At 37.4% G+C, this 20,272-nt stretch overlaps 1 protein-coding gene across 7 annotated transcripts in view; it reads left to right on the top strand.

Annotated features, from left to right (window-relative positions):
- ABI3BP (ABI family member 3 binding protein) overlaps window positions 1-20,272 on the top strand; it is a 258,235-nt gene that overhangs the window by 105,033 nt on the left and 132,930 nt on the right. For all 7 annotated transcript variants that reach the window (XM_053565779.1, XM_053565785.1, XM_053565783.1 and 4 more), the window contains exons 5-7: window positions 4,476-4,657; window positions 5,496-5,548; window positions 19,800-19,848. In XM_053565779.1, coding sequence (XP_053421754.1) covers window positions 4,476-4,657; window positions 5,496-5,548; window positions 19,800-19,848 — 284 coding nt within the window. The remainder of the gene's footprint in view (window positions 1-4,475; window positions 4,658-5,495; window positions 5,549-19,799; window positions 19,849-20,272) is intronic.

Below are 20,272 nucleotides of genomic sequence, written 5' to 3'. Positions count from 1 at the left end.
ACCTTGAGGAAGGAAGGGAGTGTCAGGAAATGTTTTTGATGTGAAGAGAAGAAAAAGTGTGAAATAATGTTTTAGGAAATGTAATAGTAGTTAACCGTATAAAAATAATTGCTGAGAGAAAAAAGGTATGAAAAAACCCCAAAGATAGTCAACCATGTGCATTATGCTGAGGTAGTTCATGAAAGAACTAAATTAATTTTGCTGTTCAATTTCTCCAGTCAGTATAATTTACGAACATTTGCATTATAAATTTAATTTGTGGAGTTGCTACCTCTGTCTTAAGTACTTTATTAGAATAGAATATCTCAAATGTTGCTGAAATACATTTCTAGAAAAGGGATCTTAAATGTTGTCTAGTCTAATCTAATTCCCCTTTGAGAAATTAATGCACAAGTGAGTGAAAGTCTCCCCTATGGTCATGCTACGTACTTCTAGTTTTCAGCTGACTAGTATCCAAGCCAAGCCGCTATCTGTCTTTCCACTGCATTTTGAGAAGCTATGGATTTTCTAAAACTATAATAACAATTATCACTACTCAGGCGTCCCAACTACAGGGTAATGCCAGGTGAACCAAATACTATTTTCAACAGTTTATAGAAGGACTAAATTTAGCTTGCTGTTCAGTTAGAACGTGAGATGTTCTTGCTCTTAAAACCCAAATTTCTGGAGGCGAGTCTGATGACATTCACAGGCTGCTGTCTGTGTGGTTAGCAGATGTTTTTCCTCTCTGTAGACCAGTGTCCAGCTTTATTATTCACAGAAGAAGGTGCAACCAACGTGTGATGCTGGATGTCCTCAGACAATCATGAGAAGATTCTGACTATCTGTTATGGTAAATACACAATAAGACAGAAAAGGCCTTCAATAATGCTAGTGTTGATTCCTTTTATTTCCATTCTGGGTCATTTTATCTGTCTCTTTCCACTACTTTCTGCCAAGCAGCAGAGTAGAAAGAGCCCAGTGCAGTTCAAAGGCCCTGGATTGTGATCCAGCAGCATCTGCCTCCCAGCTCTGTCACTGATCAGGGCTTAGGTACTTCTTGGCCTCTTTTTCTTCCATGATAATTCTTGCTCTGCTCAGAGTTGTTATATAGATAAGCTTAAATAAGTAAATAAAAATCTTATGCCTTTTGCAAATGTACAATGTGGCTATTCATTGTATTTTGCTTCAGTTTGCATCGGATCTATAGGAATGGTGTATTTGGGCAAGTGAAGCCTTACAATGACGGGTTGCAAAATATAATTGCAGACCTAACAGCTCAAATCAGTATTTTTTAGTGATTGCACCTGTAGTTATTTACAGCAATTATATTCTAATTTTAAAACAACCCTGCAAGCCACTTCTGTATCCATTCTACTCATTCCACCAGTATGTATGGAGCAACCACCCTGTGCTAGGTTATAAAGTAGTTTGTTATCACAAGGCATAGATTTTGTTTTAAAACCAAGGAAACTTTACTACTTTAGGTATAGTGGTCTCATTTGCTCTCTCCTTGAAAAACATAATGTGCTATACAATGAACAAAACTTAGAACTTGTCTACATTTTACCAACCGAGGCAATGTTGACAAGGACAGACCCAGCTGCAGGAGAAGGGGGAGATGTGTACACACTTATTTTTCTTGGCAAACTTTGAAATACAACAGAGGGTATTTCAAATGCTTTGTGATAAAAATTAAAAAATATTATGGGCAGGAGTTTTTTAAAAACATGTTAAATTCAGGTTTTTGAAGAAGAACAGAACATTTCTGTTTCATTTTATTCATGGGGAGATGATACGAGATCAAGTCGATTAGAAAGGCTTGAATCTGGCCTTGGGTAATTCTGTTAGCAATGGGAGCCCTGGATCATGCAAGCAATTAAGTCCTCAGAAATGTATCCATTCTAGAGATATATAATTGTGGTAGCCCATCTGGTCTGGTTTTAGCTTTTCAGCTTTTCTCTAAGGTCCTGTAGGAGCCAGAGGACGGGAAAAAGAATTCCATGCAGTACACTTGTCAAGAAATATATTTCATAAATCAGCGTTGACACAAAGGACTTCTATTACAATTCTATAACATTTGTTCGCAGTAGCAGTTAGTGTTTTGGCTGGAATAGGCTCCTTTACTCATTTTGTCTTCTATTTTGGAAATGGGGGATTGGAGAGCAGCTTTTCCTGGAAGGCAACAAGTTAATGAATGACTGGGAGCCTTTCTGTGGTTGGTACCCAGGAAGAAAGCAGTCTGAATATACAAATGCATTTCCTCTCGGAACTCATTAAACTGTAAATCCCAGGCTGACTTCATGGGCACACCTCCCGTGCACAAGGGCTCCCCACTTAGGAGGACCAAGGCTCATTTAATGCTCTGCTGTTGCTATTTAAAAATGCTTAACTTTTGAAAAAAAACAAAAATCATCTTGTCATTTTGTCATCAGCACCACAAATGAGGTAGCCCACCCTGGGTCCTCATTTCCAGAGATTCTGGGTAGTTGTTTTTGTATCACCAAGAACTTGGACCTGGCACTTAGAGAGGGTGCCCAATAAATGTTTTTGGCATAAGTAAATGGGTGAGTTTGTAAGGCCTTAAATAAAAATAATGGATCTTAATTCATTCAGTTTTGCTGGTGTGAAGAAAGAAAAGTATTAAATTTTTGAGAAAAAAATTAAGATATAAGGAGGAACCTGAAATAGTATACCAAACACTTATTTTTCCATCATAACATGACAGCTACTATTTCATTTCTTTATTTATATAAATGATATGAAACTATATATATATATATATTTATCATTCTGCAATTGCTGTTTTCATTCAATATTTTCATTGTAAAATCTATCTTCAGTGATGCATGTGGCTCTAGTTCATTTATTCTCATTACTGTATACAGTAGTTCATGGAACTCCCGTTCCTTTTTCTTTTAGTAATATGGGTTGTCATTCTTTTTATTTCAGATTAAGATGAGGACACAAACAATTAGGTTACAATGTTCACATCTGTTAAGTAAAGCCCCTGTTGTAGTTATGTTCCACACCCAATAGGTATGCCATGTGCCCTTACATTGGCCTATTAAGTGGGAACACACCAGTCTCTCCATTCTTACCAGTCCTCTTTCCCCCAACTTGAATTGAATTGAGTTTTTCTCTTGTGTGAGTGGGTATTGGTTCATCTGTTGGTTTCATATTAGTATTGAGTACATTGGATACTTGCTTTTCCATTCTTGTGATACTCTGCTCAGAAGAATGTGTTCCAACTCAATCCAGACTAATACAGAAGAACAATGGGAGCCAAACAGTACTCCATGATATACATATGCCACAGTTTATTAATCCATGCTTGGGTTGATGGGCATTTGGGTTGTTTCCACATCTTTGCAATTGTAAATTAAGCTGCGATAAAAAATCTAGGGTGGTGTCCTTATAATAAAATGACTTTTTTTCTTCTGGGTAGATGCCTAGTAATGGGATTGTGGCATCAAATGGAAGGTCTATTTTGAGTTTTATGAGGATTCTCCATACTTCTTTCCAAAGAGGCTATATTAGTTTGCAGTCCCACCAAGAGTATAAAAGTGTTCCCTTCTCTCCACATCCATGCCAGCATCAGCGACTTTGTGCAACCCCCTTCTTGAGTTGCTAACACACTTACAGAGGAAGATCCAGAAGAGTCATTCTTTGTGTGCTGGTACTACCCCTGGTAAAAGTCACGGATAGGTGATGTTAATGTTCTGAAACTTAGTTTTCATGTTTGTAAAATGAGATGAATAATTTATACCATTTAAGATGTTTCTTTTGCCAATTAAATGAAATATGTAAAACCTAGCCTGTCATAAAGATTCAAAAAATGGTGGTGGGAATAATCTTACTTTGACGTATATAAGTCTGAGTATTATGAAAGCCTTAAGCAAATAAAGTAACAGTGATTCTGAATTTGAATTATGTTTTCTCATTGTACTTTTAGTTTGGCTACTGGTCTTAATTCTTTTTTATAATAAAAACATTTCATTCTTAAAATGCAGTACTGGATACATTTTAGTGTTAGATTGTCCCGTGTTTTTTTTTTTTTTTTTTTTACATAATTGAATAATATTGCCTTTAATGTACTTCCCATGAGATGAAAAGGTTTAAGTTATATAATTATGAAACTACAATATTAAGTACTTATAAACTTAGACCTATGTTCTACTCCATGTATAATTAAAAAAGAATGCCTAGTGTTTTCCAACTGTCATTTAACAAAATGGCAAATAATAAAACAGAGAATTCTGGAATTCTACCAAACCCTAACTGTGCTGCTAGGCAGACCCTGACTTGCAATTAGAAATTAAACACCTAAGCACATATTGAGCTATTTTTTCATGTTCCTTGCAAGTTTTTTTTTTTAAATTAACATTAAATATAGTCTTCTGAGTAGATTGAAGTCTATCATGTATTAAGAAGCTTGACAGAGCATTCTAAGTTTCCCTGTGATTTTAGAGAATTATATTTTGGTTATTCAACAGATTTTACACAATTCGCTATAGAGAGAAGGATAAGGAAAAGAAGTGGATTTTTCAACTTTGTCCAGCCACAGAAACAATCGTGGAAAATCTAAAACCCAACACAGTTTATGAATTTGGAGTGAAAGACAATGTGGAAGGTGGAATTTGGAGTAAAATTTTCAATCACAAGACTGTTGTTGGAAGTAAGTACCTGGAACTATTTGTTTCAGTAAACTTTTTGTAAATTTTTCTTTTTCTCCTACTTATCTGATTTTTAATTATTTTATTCATTGTATAATATGAAATATAAGTTAATTTATATATCCTAGTATTTAAGAAAATATAAAAGAGGGCATTTCATAAAAGATAATTGTTGATATTTCAGGATCTTATTTATAAGTGATTTTTTACATAAGTGATAAAACAGTATTTGATAACTCTATTAAGAAGTCATTGGCCGGGCGGTGCCTGTAGCTCAGTGAGTAGGGTGCCGGCCCCATGTGCCGAGGGTGGCAGGTTCAAACCCAGCCCTGGCCAAACTGCAACAAAAATATAGCCAGGCGTTGTGACGGGCGCCTGTGGTCCCAGCTGCTCGGGAGGCTGAGGCAAGAGAATCGCGAAAGCCCAAGAGTTAGAGGTTGCTGTGAGCCGTGTGACGCCACGGCACTCTACCCGAGGGCGGTACAGTGAGACTCTGTCTCTACAAAAAAAAAAAAAAAAAAAGAAGTCATTGGCCATTGTAGTGTTTTACGATAAACTCTTGACCTATGAACACCAACTGAACCAAAAAAACCCAATGATAAATGTCCAGAATGGAAACTGGAGCAGTAGAAGTGGCCATAAAAAGACTTTAAGGAAACTTGAGCTTTCTTCAAGTTATCCTTTCACTAAACTTCATTTGGATCAGTGTTTGAAGTCATGATAACTAAAATAATATGCCCAAGTTAGAGCACAGGTTGTAATTGTATTCATAAGGATTAACTAGAATTGACTTAAGAGGCAGAGAAATGAAAATAATGTCATTTTCTCTTGTTTTGTCAGGTAAAAAAGTAAATGGGAAAATCCAAAGTACCTATGACCAAGTCCACCCAGTGGTATGTACCAGTGCACCAGTTTATTTTCAAGAGTTTTTAAAAACTGCATCTGTATTGTATTTTCACTTATATGAGTAAATACTCATTGTGAGGTACTGCAGCTGGGTTAACTGACTGACTGTGAGGCATTGGGTAAAGTACTTGATGTTTTAGGAATCAGTTTGTTTTTCTGAAAACTGAGATGAAAGCATGTTTTTAGATCATCTTTAATCTGTTTGAAACTCTAAAATTCTGAGATTCACTTAGCTATTTTAGTATCTCAGTATTCTGGGTATTTTGAGGTTGTGCCTGTTCTGCCCTATAGATTGTTTTTGAATGTGACGTTTCAAGAGTGAAATGGTACATGACTAGGCACATTGCTGAAGTTCACATCTTTCCTCTCTGTTTTCTATCACTTCCAACTTAAAAGAGCCAACCTCTTCCACAAAGATGAAGCCACTGGTTTGATCTGGTGACATGCCAGGCTCTGTTCACTGCAGTAACTGTTTGTGTGTTGTACCAGGCAGGCATTTCTTCCCCTCTCCCAGACTAGACATCCCTGTCACCCTCACTTCAGCAACTCAGTCTCTAGTCTTCTTTTACCTTCTACTTTTTGAAATCTGTTCTGAGCAAGCATCATGTCAATTATGCACTACCTGGTGTAGTGGTAAGCCATGGTTAGAGCCATCACAGAAATATCTGAATATCAAATCAAATGCCCAGTTGTAATGTTGCTAAGTAGATTGAGGAGGCATTTTGGTAAAATGAAGGGAATCAGGTGCTGGCTCTGATCCGTCTGTGCTGAAAGTATCCAGCCAGGGAATTATCCTGCATCCAAGTAACTGTGCAAAGACTATTTGTGGGTGCAAATTTGCCCTCACAAAATTTGCTGTATTTGGTGTGTGCATGATGTATGTGGATGAGTCTCTTTTTATATCTAATTAAATAGTTCACAGGATACCCCCTTGATTATGTAGACCAATCTGGGGGGCAGGAGGGGAAGTAGTATGTACTTCATTAGAATTAAACCAAAAAAACTTTTTAAAAATTTATTATTAAATTATATCTGTGCACATGCAATCATGGGGCACCATACACTGGTTTTATATACCACTTGACATATTTTCATCACACTGGTTAACATAGCCTTCCTGGCATTTTTTTAGTTATTATGTTAAGACATTTACATTCTACATTTAGTAAGTTTCACATGTACCCTTGTAAGATGTACCATAGGTATAATCCCACCAATCCCAACAACCTCCCTCCAACCATCTGCCCCCTCCCCTCACCTCCCTCTTCCTCCTTCCCCATATTCTTAGGTTATAATTGGGTTATAGATTTCATATGAAAGCTACAAATTAGTTTTATAGTAGGGCTGAGTACATTGGATACTTTTTCTTCCATTCTTGAGATACTTTACTAAGAAGAATATGTTCCAGCTCCATCCATGTAAACATGAAAGAGGTAAAGTCTCCATCTTTCTTTAACACTGCATAATATTCCATGGTGTACATATACCACAATTTATTAATCCATTCATGAATTGATGGGCACTTGGGCTTTTTCCATGACTTAGCAAATATGAATTGGGATGCAATAAACATTCTGGTACAAATATCTTTTTTATAATATGGTTTTTGATTTTCTGGGTATATACCTAGTAGAGGAATTATAGGATTGAATGGCAGGTCTATTTTTAGATCTCTAAGTGTTCTCCAAACATCTTTCCAAAAGGAATGTATTAATTTGCATTCCCACCAGCAGTGTAGAAGTATTCCCTTTTCTCCACATCCATGCCAACATCTCTGGTCTTGGGATTTTGTGATATGGGCTAATCTTACTGGAGTTAGATGATATCTCAAAGTAGTTTTGATTTGCATTTCTCTGATTATTAAGGATGATGAGCATTTTTTCTTATGTCTGTAGGCTGTGCACCTGTCTTCTTCAGAGAGGTTTCTATTCAAGTTCCTTTCCCATCCTGAGATGGGATCACTTGTTCTTTTCTTGCTTATACGTTTCAGTTCTCTGTGGATTCTGGTTATTAAACCTTTGTCGGAGACATAACCTGCAAATATCTTCTCCCATTCTGAGGGCTGTCTGCTTGCGTTACTTACTGTGTTCTTGGCTGTGCAGAAGCTTTTTAGTTTGATCAGGTCCCAGTAGTGTATTTTTGAAGCTGCTTCAATTGCCCGGGGGGTTCTCCTCAGAAAATATTCCCCCAGGTCGATTTCTTCAAGAGTTTTCCCTGCACTTTCTCCTAGTATTTTTATAGTTTCATGTCTTAAGTTTAAATCTTTAATCTTTTTTTTTTTGTAGAGACAGAGTCTCACTTTTTCACCCTCGGTAGAGTGCCATGGCATCACACAGCTCACAGCAACCTCCAACTCCTGGGCTGAAGCGATTCTCTTACCTCAGCCTCCCGAGTAGCTGGGACTACAGGCATAAATCTTTAATCTTAAGTGAGAGTCTATCTTAGTTAATGGTGAAAGGTGTGAGTCCAGTTTCAGTCTACTACAGGTCACGAGCCAGTTCACCCAGCACCATTTGTTAAATAGGGAATCTTTTCCCCACTGAATGTTTTTAATTGGTTTGTCAAAGATCAAATAACGGTAAGTAGCTGGGTTCATCTCTTGGTTCTCTATTCTGTTCCATACATCTACCTCTCTGATTTTGTGCCAGTACCATGCTGTTTTGATCACTATCAATTTATAGTATAGTCTGAGGTCTGGTAGCATGATTCCACCTGCTTTTTTTTTTATTTCTGAGTAATGTCTTGGCTATTCAAGGTTTTTTCTGATTCCATATAAAATGAAGTATTATTTTTTCAAGATCTTTAAAGTATGACAGTGGAGCTTTAATAGGGATTGCATTAAAATTGTATATTGCTTTGGGTAGTATGGACATTTTAACAATGTTGATTCTTCCCAGCCATGAGCATGGTATGTTTTTCCATTTGTTAACATTTTCAGCTATTTCTTTTCTTAGAGTTTCATAGTTCTCTTCATAGAGATCTTTCATGTCCTTTGTTAGATAAACTCCCAAATATTTCATCTTCTTTGGCACTACTGTGAACAGAAGAGAGTCCTTGACTGTTTTTTCAGCTTGACTATTGTTGGTATATATAAAGGCTACTGATTTATGAATACTGATTTTGTAACCTGAGATGCTGCTGTATTCTTTGATCACTTCTAAGAGTTTTATAGTAGAATCCCTGGTGTTTTCCAGATACATAATCATATCATCTGCAAAGAGTGAAAGTTTGATCTCTTCTTACCCTATACAGATACCCTTGATTGCCTTTTCTTCCCTAATTGCGTTGGCTAAAACTTCCATTACAATGTTAACGAGCAGTGGGGACAATGGTCAACCTTGTCTGGTTCCTGATCTGAGTGGACATAATTTCAGTCTAACTCCATTCAATATGATATTGGCTGTGGGTTTGCTGTAGATGGCCTCTATCAGTTTAAGAAATGTCCCTTCTATACCAGTTTTCATAAGTGTTCTGATCATGAAGGGATGCTGGATATTATCAAAAGCTTTTTCTGCATCGATTGAGAGAATCATATGGTCTTTGTTTTTTAATTTGTTTATGTGCTGAATTATATTTATAAATTTACCTATATTGAACCAGCCTTGAGATCCTGGGATAAAACTGACTTGGTCGTGATATATAATTTGTTTGATGTGTTGCTGGATTCTGTTTGTTAGGATCTTGTTGAATATTTTTGCATCAATATTCATTAGTGATATTGGTCTACAATTTTCTTTTCTTGTTGAGTCTTTTCCTGGTTTGGGGATCAGAGTGATGTTTGCTTCATAGAATGTGTTGGGTAGTCTTCCTTCTTTTTCTACATTTTGGAACAGGTTGAGTAATATAGGTACTAATTCCTCTTTAAAGGCTTGGTAGAGTTCTGACATGAAGCCATCTGGTCCTGAGCTTTTCTTTTTAGGGAGATTTTGTATGGTTGATGCTATTTCAGAACTTGATATAGGCCTGTTCCACATGATTCTGGCTAAGTCTGGGAAGGTGACATTCTTCTAGGTATTGGTCAATTTCCTTCAGATTTTCATATTTCTGAGAATAAAGTTTCTTGTAATATTCATTAAGAAATTTTTGAATTTCTGAGGAGTCTGTTATTATTTCATCTTTGTCATTTCTGATTGATGAAATTAGAGATTTTACTCTTTTTTCCTGATTAGGTTAGTCAAAGGTTTATCTATTTTATTGACCTTTTCAAAAAACCAACTTTTTGATTTATTGATCTGTTGTATAATGCCTTTGTTTTCAATTTCATTTAATTCTGCTCTAATTTTGGTTATTTCTTATCAACTGGGTTTGGGATTGGAAAGTTCTTCCTTTTTCAGGTGCTTGAGATGTCCCATTAAGTTGTTAACTTCCTCTCTTTCCGTTCTTTTGAGGAAGGCTTGCAGTGCTATAAATTTCCCTCTTAGGACTGCCTTTGCGGTATCCCAGAGGTTCTGGAAATCTGTGTCTTCATTGTCGTTTTGTTCCAAAAATTTGGTAATTTCCTTCTTAATCTCATCTCTGACCCAGCTATCATTCAGCGTAAGGTTATTTAACCTTCATGTTTTTGTATGAGTATGCAGATTCCTGTTGTTTCTGAGTTCAACTTTTATTCCATGGTAGTCTGAGAAGATGCAAGGAATAATTTCTATTCCTTTAAATTTACTGAGGTTAGACTTGTGGCCTAAGATGTGATCAATTTTGGAGTATGTTCCTTGGGCTGATGAGAAGAATGTGTATTCAGTTTTGTTGGGATGAAATGTTTGGTAGATGTCTGTTAAATCCAGATGTTGAATGGTTAAGTTTAAATCGAAAATTTCTTTGCTCAGCTTCCTATCGGAGGATCTATCCAACACTGCCAAAGGAGTGTTAAAATCTTCAACTATTATGGACCTGGAGGAAATCAAGTTACTCATGTCTGTTAGAGTTTCTCTTATAAATTGAGTTGCATTTTGGTAGAGTGCATAAATATTAATAATTGAAATCTCATCATATTGAGTATTACCCTTAACAAATATGAAGTGACCATTCTTACCTTCCTTACTTTTGTTGGTTTAAAGCCTATTGTATCTGCAAATAGAATAGCAACACCCACTTTTTTTCTGATTTCCATTTGCCTGAAATATGGACGACCATCCTTTCACCCTGAGCCTATGTTTATCTTTTAAGGTAAGATGAGATTCTTGTATGCAGCAAATATCTGGCCTGAATTTTTGTTTCCAGGCAGCCAACCTGTGCCTCTTTAGAGGACAGTTTAAGCCATTCACATTAATGGAGAATATTGATAAGCCTCGTAAAATTTTGGGTTTCGAGTTTTTTGTAAGTCCAGTGGACATTTTTAATCCTTTTGCCACTGTGGAAGTTGGAGTTTGATCAAAAGTTTCTGAGTGAGTTTACTTTTGTGGTAGAGGATTGTGCTGGTCATTATGGAGGATAGGTCCGAGAATATCCTGGAGAGCTGGTTTAGTTATGGCAAATTTCTTCAACATGTGAATGTCATTAAAGTATTTAATTTCTCCATCATAAATGAAACTCAGTTTAGTTGGATACAGGATCTGGGGTTGAAAGTTATTTTGTTTCAGGAGATTAAAAGTCAATGACCACCCTCTTCTGGCTTGAAAGTTTTCAGCAGAGAGATGTGCAGTCATTCTAATATTATTCCCTTTGTAGGTAATGGTTTTCTTATGTCTGGCTGCTTTCAGAATTTTCTCCTTCGTATTAACTTTAGTGAAGTTAATTATGATGTGCCTGGGGGATATCTTATTCGAGTTGAGTCATGCTGGGGTTCTGAAACTCTCTGATCTCTGAATTTCAGAATCTCTTGGCATGTGTGGAAAATTCTCTTTCATAATTTCATGGAGAAGAGCCTCTATGTCTTGTGAAGCCACTTCATTGCTTTCAGGGATTCCTATGAGGCGGATATTAGATTTCTTTGAATTATCCCAGAGCTCTCTGAGAGAATGATCCATTTTTGCTCTCCATTTCTCTTCCTCTTTGAGAGTTTGGGAGCATTCAAAAGCTTTGCCTTTTATGTCAGAAATTCTTTCTTCTGCTTGCTCGACTCTGTTACTGAGGGATTCTACTGTATTTTTCAGATCTTTGAGGGCTGCACGTTCTTGCCTCAATGTGTCAAAATCTTTGGTGATTGTCTTTAAATTTGTTGAATTCTTGAGATAACTTTTGAATTGCTCCTCGAATTACTAATTCCAACTTTTCCTCCATTCTATTAATCTTGTTTGCAATCCAAATTCTAAATTCGATTTCTGACATTTCGGCCATCTATTTATGAATGGGATCTTCAGTTGCGTCTGCCATATCTTTCCTTGTGGGGGTTGATCTACTTGGGTTATTCATGTTACTGGAGTTTTTCTGTTGATTCCACCTCATGATTATTTTACACTGTTTGACTAGATGAGCAGATAAAGAGAAATTGGGTTGGGGGCTCCAGGAGTAATGATCAACCAGCCCTTTGCCCAACAGTGGGACTGGTGTTTATACCTTTTCCCCTGGAGCTTTACCAAGGACCCATACAGTGCTACAGCCTGAGAAACTGGGGACCTGCTTGGTGTGATAGGGTTAAATGTCTCTGTCTTGTTTTCAGCTGGTGTCTGTCCTACCCTAGTGAATCAGTTACTCTGGGTTGAAGTCTCAGCTGTGGAGAAATACCAGCAATTAAGTCACTCCGCTCCCCACAGGCAACAATTAGAAAAGGCAAATCAAACATTCTCACAACTGCACACCCAGGGTACCACTTGGATAGTCCTCAGGTGATTGGCCCAGTTCAAGAGGTCCAAATCAATTGTTTCAGTCAACACCTGTCTCAGGTGGGAGAGTTCAAATGTTCTCTGGCAACTAGATCGCAGGGGTCTGCTGACAACTCAAATATGACTCGTTCTGGTGCTCCGTGAGGTCAGTAGGACCCACCCAGCAAATAGATTTGTCTCAGAAGGTTGATGTGTCATTCCCCACCTTGCACCTCTGTCACACCCAGTCACTGATAACCCCGCAGGGCTGTGACCCAGTTGCCTCCAATGAGCAGATACTCCAGGGGTTTGCACCTGCCTGAATCAGAGGGAGATTTATGTCTCCTCAGCCAGGCCGCTGCTCTCTGCCACTATCCGGCAGTGGGAGGTGAGGCCTGACAACCTTGGGTGCTTAATGGAGGCTGGGACTGTTTACTCAGTTCCAGCCCTGCCCCTGATTGATGTTACCGACAGAACAGAACAACTTTGCAGAATTTGTTTCTGTCCTGGCCATATTCTCCTTCAGAAGAGAAGCTAATTTGAGTTCACAGAACGTGTGCCTCAGGCCCTGTCTGTGCGGCTGCCTGGTCTCGGCTGCATAGTTGTATTCACAGCACTGTTAGCAGTCAGTTCCAGCCTCTGCCTGACCTTCTTTGTCTCGGCTAATGATCCCCTGAGGGCCGGGTGCGTCCCGGGCTCAGTACAGCAGTTCTCTGGGTCAGCCCTGCCCTCGGAGTCTGCCGGATCTGTGCATGCGTATTATAGTCCCTGCTCTCTACCCAGGCCAGTACCACCTCAGGCAAACCCTTTACTCATGGGGCCTGCATTTCTGTCCAGATCTGTTCCACCAGAGGCTGCCACCAGAGAAGATGCCCGGCCTCCTCTGGTTGCCCAAAGAGACAGGGGGTGTGACTCCGGAATATCCAGGGGTAAGCCCTATTATTGCTGCTGTGGCTGCTGCTGTGTGCCTCGGTGCACTGCCACTCCCATATGGTTCCTGCTCAGCTGACCATCCTCTCCTCACTCCCATGGTGCAGAATCAGCACTGACCAGCAGCAGTCCATGCCCTGTCCACACCTCTCAAGAAAATACCCAAGAATCTGGACTCCTGGGGGACAGGCTTCCATACCTCAGAGTGAGAGTGGAGGGGAGTGCTGGGGGTTCAGAATTTCAGGTAGAGAATATAGAGAATATATACAGTTTTATACAGTTTTTGCCTGGCAGGAGAGTGCCATGGCACCCTAGTAGGGGAAGTAGGTCCAGTTTTTAGAGGGTCTCTCCCGTGGGATATAATGAGAGGACTTTGAACTCTGCTCATTTGTATGGAGTACTCTCAGCAATTCTCATGGGGGATGGGACTCCTGTCCACTTGGCAATGGATATTGTACCTTTGTTTGTATCCTTGGGGTTGCAGCTCACCTCAGCAGGGTTGATGTGCATTCTTCAACCTTCTATCTTGGCACAGCTCTAATCCACCAGGTTACTTGCTAAATTTCTGTCCTTTAACTCTCCTTCTGGATGGGAGCTTCTGGTGGCAGTAATGGGGGAGGTGGATTGGAATCATCTGCCTCCAAAGTTCCTCCTGGTGGCTGGGTGCCAAGAGGAGGTCAAGGCATTCCCACAACTGGAGCCCGGCCCTGCTGGTCTGTCTGTTTCCACACAGTTGCCTGGGCCAGAGCATGCCAGCCCTTGGATGGTTCTGCACTGCATGGAACTGAGCAGACCCTCAGTACCTATCTGCTCCCACAGATAACTCAGCTGCCCAAATCCAAAAAAAACTTTTAAAAAGGATTTTCACTGACAGAAAACGGTCATGGAGAAAATAGAACTGACTGAGATAATCCTTCTAAGGCAAATGTTATTTTTGTGATTTTCATTGGCAGGAAAGTGTATTCTTTATGAAATTATTATCAAGTCATAATTATCAGATTATTATGATTGCCAGTTAAGTATTTTGATGTATTTCAAATCTAAACACAAGAGAGGAAATTTTAGGTAAAACCGGGCCTGAATTTTTTTCTTTTCTTTATTTTATTTGTTGGTTGGTTTTTTGTTTGGGGGTTTTGCTGTTTTCCTAAATATTTAATACTTAAACATGCAGAAATTAAAAGTGGGAAAGGAAGCATTAACAAGATTACTGTAACAAAGCTACCTTTTAAAGCAGCAGAAAACCAGTCTACTATTAAAGCTTTCTTTTATTTTGTTTCCTAAACATATTTTCCTTACAAAATTAAAATCATACTATATGTACAATTTCATATCTTGCTGTTCTCAAACTATGGCATTAAATTCTCTTCATAAACATAATTTTAATTGCTATTTATTATATCATATAAATACGCTCTTCTTTACTAAATTGGTTTCCAATTAGCAAGCTTTTAAGTTTATTCTAATTGTTTTTTAATTGTAAGTGATGTTAAAATGAACACTTATAAAGCTTTGTTTGGATTCTTGATTGATTTCTTAAAATTAGGAGGGAAATTAACAGTTTAGATTTTTAACATTTTTTAGGCTTTCTAATATGCATGGCCAAATTTTTTTTCAGGAAGGTTGTACCAATTTATAATCTTACCAGCAATGTATCAGAATCTGTCTTGTTACAGTATGCTGAATGTCAACCTTATATGTTTTCATCACTACATTTTTGGCTGATATAATACTTTAACATAGTTATTTTAATTTCTATTTCTCTAATTGTTGACAAGGCAGTACTTTCTTCATTTGTTTATTACTCATTTGTATTTTCCATTTAATGGCATTTAGTTGTAGCTCTTTATTTATTGGGTGTTTTTTGGGTTTTTTTATTGAAAGATTTTATAGATTAAAGAAACATTGTCTGTGATACCATCTAGGAATATTTTTCTTACATTTGTTATTATTTAGTTTTGTTTTGGGGAATTTTTTAACTAGGCAAGTCTTGAAATTTGTTTAATCAAATGATCAGACTTTTCCATTGTTGTTGCATCTTATTTTATAAAGACCTTCCTTATCCAGAGAGCAGATAAATATTTCTCTCCCTTTTTCTTAGTTTTATGAAAGGCTTGATTTTATCATAAGTAAATGCTAAACTATGTGCATTTTATTTTACTGCATTATATAGTTAGATTCTATCTAGGCTATGCGGTAGTTTTTTTCAAACAATTAATCTGCTGGTTTAGCTCCATCTATTCAATGGTTCCAATCCCTAATGTCCCTTTGCCTCTGTCTGTCAATTCCATCAACATGGTGTAGGAAATGTAAACATGCCGTATTCACAGGCAGAACAGTGCACAGAGTGGATCTTCCATCCTCTTCTAGAACAATCCCTGTTCTTTGTTGTGGATGGTTTCCTAGGAAATGTATCTTGTATCCTACCCTCTTGGCTGGGCTGGCATACATGATCTTTCATGTGACTCAATGATGTCATTTCTTTCATTCCTTCTTTTCAGCTATCATGTCTCAATAATTCGTATTTCTTTTGGCAGAATATTTCATTTAGGGTTGAGTTACTCAGCAAGATTGGGAAAGATGATTGACGTTTTACTCCCAGGGAATTTAATTTCTTTTTACTCATTATAAACAGCCATGATAGAACTGGCTAAAAAGGAACTACCCCTGTCTGTGACACAGGGCCAGACATTTTATCACTTCAAGCTGTGAGGCGGAGCAGCCCCCAATCCTAGCCAGCTTTGATGAGCTGTAGTTTAAAACTCTTGGTTATTTCCAAAGGAAAACCCAAATTCATTGAAAAGATATTTTAAGGCTTTTTTTGAGAAGTTGTATTATTTCCTTCTAGACACCAAAAAAAAAAAAAAAAAGTCTCACAAACTGACATCTGACCTTTCAGGTAACTGTGGGACATGAGAAAGTTGAAAAAGAACCTTTGACCATGGGTGTGACCACACAGAATTGATTCTGCACAGTCCAAATAATGTCTATATCCAAATATTCACCATCTCTTCTTTGAAACTGATCTTAGCACGCAGAATTTCAAAAGATATGAAACTAATTCCAGATGTTTTGCTTTCAGGATTTCAAGCAAAAGACACATTGAAAAATGTTTTTCATTCAGATAGACGTAGTTACACCCTGAATCTTATAATCTTAACACCTTCCAAAAAGAGGTAAAAATGTACTGGAAAAAAAACAATTTGAACTTTAGGCTATCCTTTTTTAAAGATAAATAATATTTAGGCTAAAAATCTGAATATTAAGTGCAGCCTCATCATATCCTTCTTGTTGCCTTATGTTGTAAATCACATATCTAGGAGTGTGTTCTGCTGGCAAACCCCAGGAGAGCTATGGCAGGGGTGTGCAGCAGGGGTCTTTTCTGATTGGTTAATGCCTTTGTTCTACCAGTTGTTAAGTGCTTTCAATATCATTTTTAGAAAAATTAGAGGAAGGGTGTGTGCATAAACAAAACCACAATTATTGCCATATAATATCACTTGTATCATGTGAGACCCATGTAAGGCAGGCAAAAACAAATACACTTATCACGATACCTGTGTTGTTTTTTTCACAATCTAGTATACTCTTTTTGTGAAAGTAAAACCTAACATTTATGATTAGGTTTGCTATTAAAAAAACACACACAAAAAATAACAATGGCTAAAATTTTTATGCATTATTTCTATAATTTGAAAAATGTATTTAAATTCACTAAACAAAATCAATGTTTGAAGTATATATAGCACTTAGTAACAGATTTTAAAATGCAAATTTAATTATTCAATCCAAATTTCCCTAGAATCAATGTTTTCCTAAAATATGACATCTATTTTTATCATATTTTTTCCATCAAAGATCCACCCATATTTTAAGAAATCCTCATCTATATCAGTAAAAAAAAAAAAAAGAAATGGTGCCAATTTTTGAAGTGCAACAGTTATCAAATAGAGAGAATTACCTTTATGCCCCCCCCCCAACACTTTAAAATTATGTATAGTAAATGTATCAGGTATCCTTTTATTCTTAGTAATACTTGTCTTTAAGCAGAAATTTGAAAAATATATATGTAGGCCACTATATTGTCAAAGATGTATATCTGATACCTCTCTAGTTGACCAAAAATTTGAAGACTTTCAAAAGTAGGACGTTAGATACTCTTTTAGCCACATGTCAGATTGAGTCAGTATGATTTATAACTTTCATTAGAACATCCTAAAATGAATAAAGCCCAGAATCGAACATGCCCAAGTTCTCTTGAGTCATTGAAATCTGATTTTGAGCAATCCTTTGCCACTCCCCCATTGAATAGCTACTCTTTATTGCAAGGGCCTGGAAATAAAGTTAAATCTATAATGAATATTCTGACACCACAAAAATGTCACATGAGCAAACCTACAAAAAATAACATTCTTGTGTTATCACTGATTTTATTAAAGCTAATTTTCAAAATAATATCAGGAAGAAGTTAGTATCTTGCAGGGTAAATTACAAGTCCCTCATTCTGCGTGGCTGCTGCTGCCATGGGTATTTCCAAGTAAGTCTATGCTTTCCCTAATCCATCACCAAAAAAGCATGCTGGATTTGGCTCCAGGGGCATTGCCCCTACCATGCAAGCATTCTCTCCCCATTGAGTGCCATCAACTGTGAACCTGGCCATAGCGTCCCAGAAAAATGACAAAAATGAATTCTCTTAACTAAACATCCTGCTCAACGTATAGACCATCCTGGGTTCTTATGGGTGAAGATATCTCAAAATGAAGAAAAAATAATGTATCTCTTATAGAGCAGGAGGGAAATGTGCTTACTTCTGACATAACAAACATTTGAAACATATTCGCCAAATGAAAGGAGGCACGAGAATTGTGGAAGGAAGGAACAATTGGTTTCGCTGCAAGAATCTGGGGCTGACAAGCTGCAGAGAAAAGAAAGCCAGCAGGAAAATGGCTAAGAAAGGAAGTCGCTGCCAGGGTGGTATCCAAGGATCAGCCAGAACTACAGCAGCCTGTGGCGACCTTGCCACCAACTTACCCACTGCAGTCAGGCCTCGTGACTCCAAAGCACATTAATAGATGTTGGTAGTAGCAAGTCTAGGAGCACAAGGCAAGGTCAGTGGTATCTTCCTTAAAACATAGTATATAAAACAGTTCAGTTAAAATTGGGTTGTAATTGGTTAAACACTACGTTTTGGGAATTATCAGAGATTTCATTTTGCAGTGAGTCCAGATAACAGATGTTTCCCTACACATACTTTATAAGAAGACACAGGAAAAGGATTCCCATTGAGGAATAGGAATCTCAACGTAGCGGGGCTCTGCTAATGCCTTTTAAAAATCTACCTGTCGTGAAGCAGGTATTTGCTCATTAGTCCAATCTTGGTGTATTTTTGGATTGTGGATCAGGCAAAAGAGCAGATATAGGTATAGAAAAAATTTCATCTTGCACCTAAATGATTCCCCTATTTTTGGCAGTGCATATTATACATATATTCGTGTCATCATCTTAACAGAACATTGGTCTGTACTCAACTAAGAATTCAGAAGTTTGTTCCATTTGTGTGGAGAGGGGAATATTTTCTATTTGTCCTTTTTGAAAGGTTGTTCAAAACAAATCATTATAACACAGGAAATAAAAAGTGGTATAAAGCAATTGAAAGAGAACACAGCAAGTGGTAGGCATTTCCGCTAGCGTCAAGCATCTAGAAAAACTTCGTATTCTGCACAATGTGTGCCAAGTGAGAGGACAGGCCATTCAAAAACCTTTGTAATTGTAGCCAAAGGCCGAACAGAAACAATTGTCAGCACCTGGAAAGATAACATGGCTCTGCCACCAGAGGCTCCCATGTGGCTGCAGGTTGCCATAGCAGGCATATAATATTCTCCAAAATGCTGAACTCATGGAGGTAGACAGTAGGATTGTAGTTATTGGGGTTTGGAGGATGGAGAGGAAACAAGGTCATAGGGTACAAAGTTTTTAGTTAGGCAGGAGGAATAAGTTTTTGAGAGCTATTGCATAGTGGGGAGATCATTGTTACTAATAATATGGAGTTTAAATTTTCTGAAAATAAATTTCAAATGTCTCGGGCAATAAATACCTGGTGTCAGGAGTTTGGCGTGATTGTGGTGTCTGTAGTGTAGCAGCAATTGGGTACATCTCATTGATCTTTATTGGTTTTAAAGATTAGTTTGTAACTAAGCATATTTTTGAGAGAGAATATAATGACAGAATTTGGCTGAGTCACAGCTTAGATGTAATAAAAATCAACTAATTCCAGAGGATTCCTTTTCTTTCCTTTATAACTTCTAAGTAAACAGAACTAATGGGAGTTCTGAAGAGTTTGATTTTGTTATACCTTTCAATAGTTATGGGGAAACCAAGTGAGTCTAAAAAAACAGAGGTGGATCTATGCACTGAAGACCTATGAAGTGACTACTAAGCCAGTGTCACAGGAGACTTCATTGAAGACAAGAAAGGGCTGCTTCCTATTCTCTGATTTAAAGACAAACAAACAAATAAAAAAAAAAAAACCTTATTAACATTGACTCAGAAATTGATTTTGCCCCTGTCTTTTCAGCCGGCATATGTCCCAAAGAAGCTTATTCCAATAACAATCATCAAGCAAGGTAATTTGCTCTGGATATATGTTAAGAACTATTTTAAACATACTTTCTAACTAATATAATTAAATATAGCACATATTTTTCAATTTTTTTGACTGTCTTTCAGAAAAAAAGTTATTTCTAACTGTTGCTTTTTAGAAAGAGAAAATAGTACAGTCTAGTGAATTAGATATTAATAGGTAATTTGGCATCCTGTACCTATATGTCAAACTTTGGGCAAGTCACACTGATCAGACATCTAGGGTTAATGCAGTCAAGCATTGAACTTTAATGAGTCAGTTAAATACGTGGAGTTTTGCCCAGGATTACGTTATCATACACGCAGTAAATCATTCATAGAATAGTTGCAATAATGAAAATGAAAACTGATTTCGTGGTCACTTTAGGGAAAGTAAAGGTGTCCAGGTTGCAACGATTATACTGTATT

The sequence above is a fragment of the Nycticebus coucang genome, chromosome 16, assembly GCF_027406575.1.
Source record: "Nycticebus coucang isolate mNycCou1 chromosome 16, mNycCou1.pri, whole genome shotgun sequence".
NCBI lineage: Eukaryota > Metazoa > Chordata > Mammalia > Primates > Lorisidae > Nycticebus > Nycticebus coucang.
Note: the sequence above shows the minus strand (reverse complement) of the source record. Positions and strands in the feature narration are given on the sequence as shown.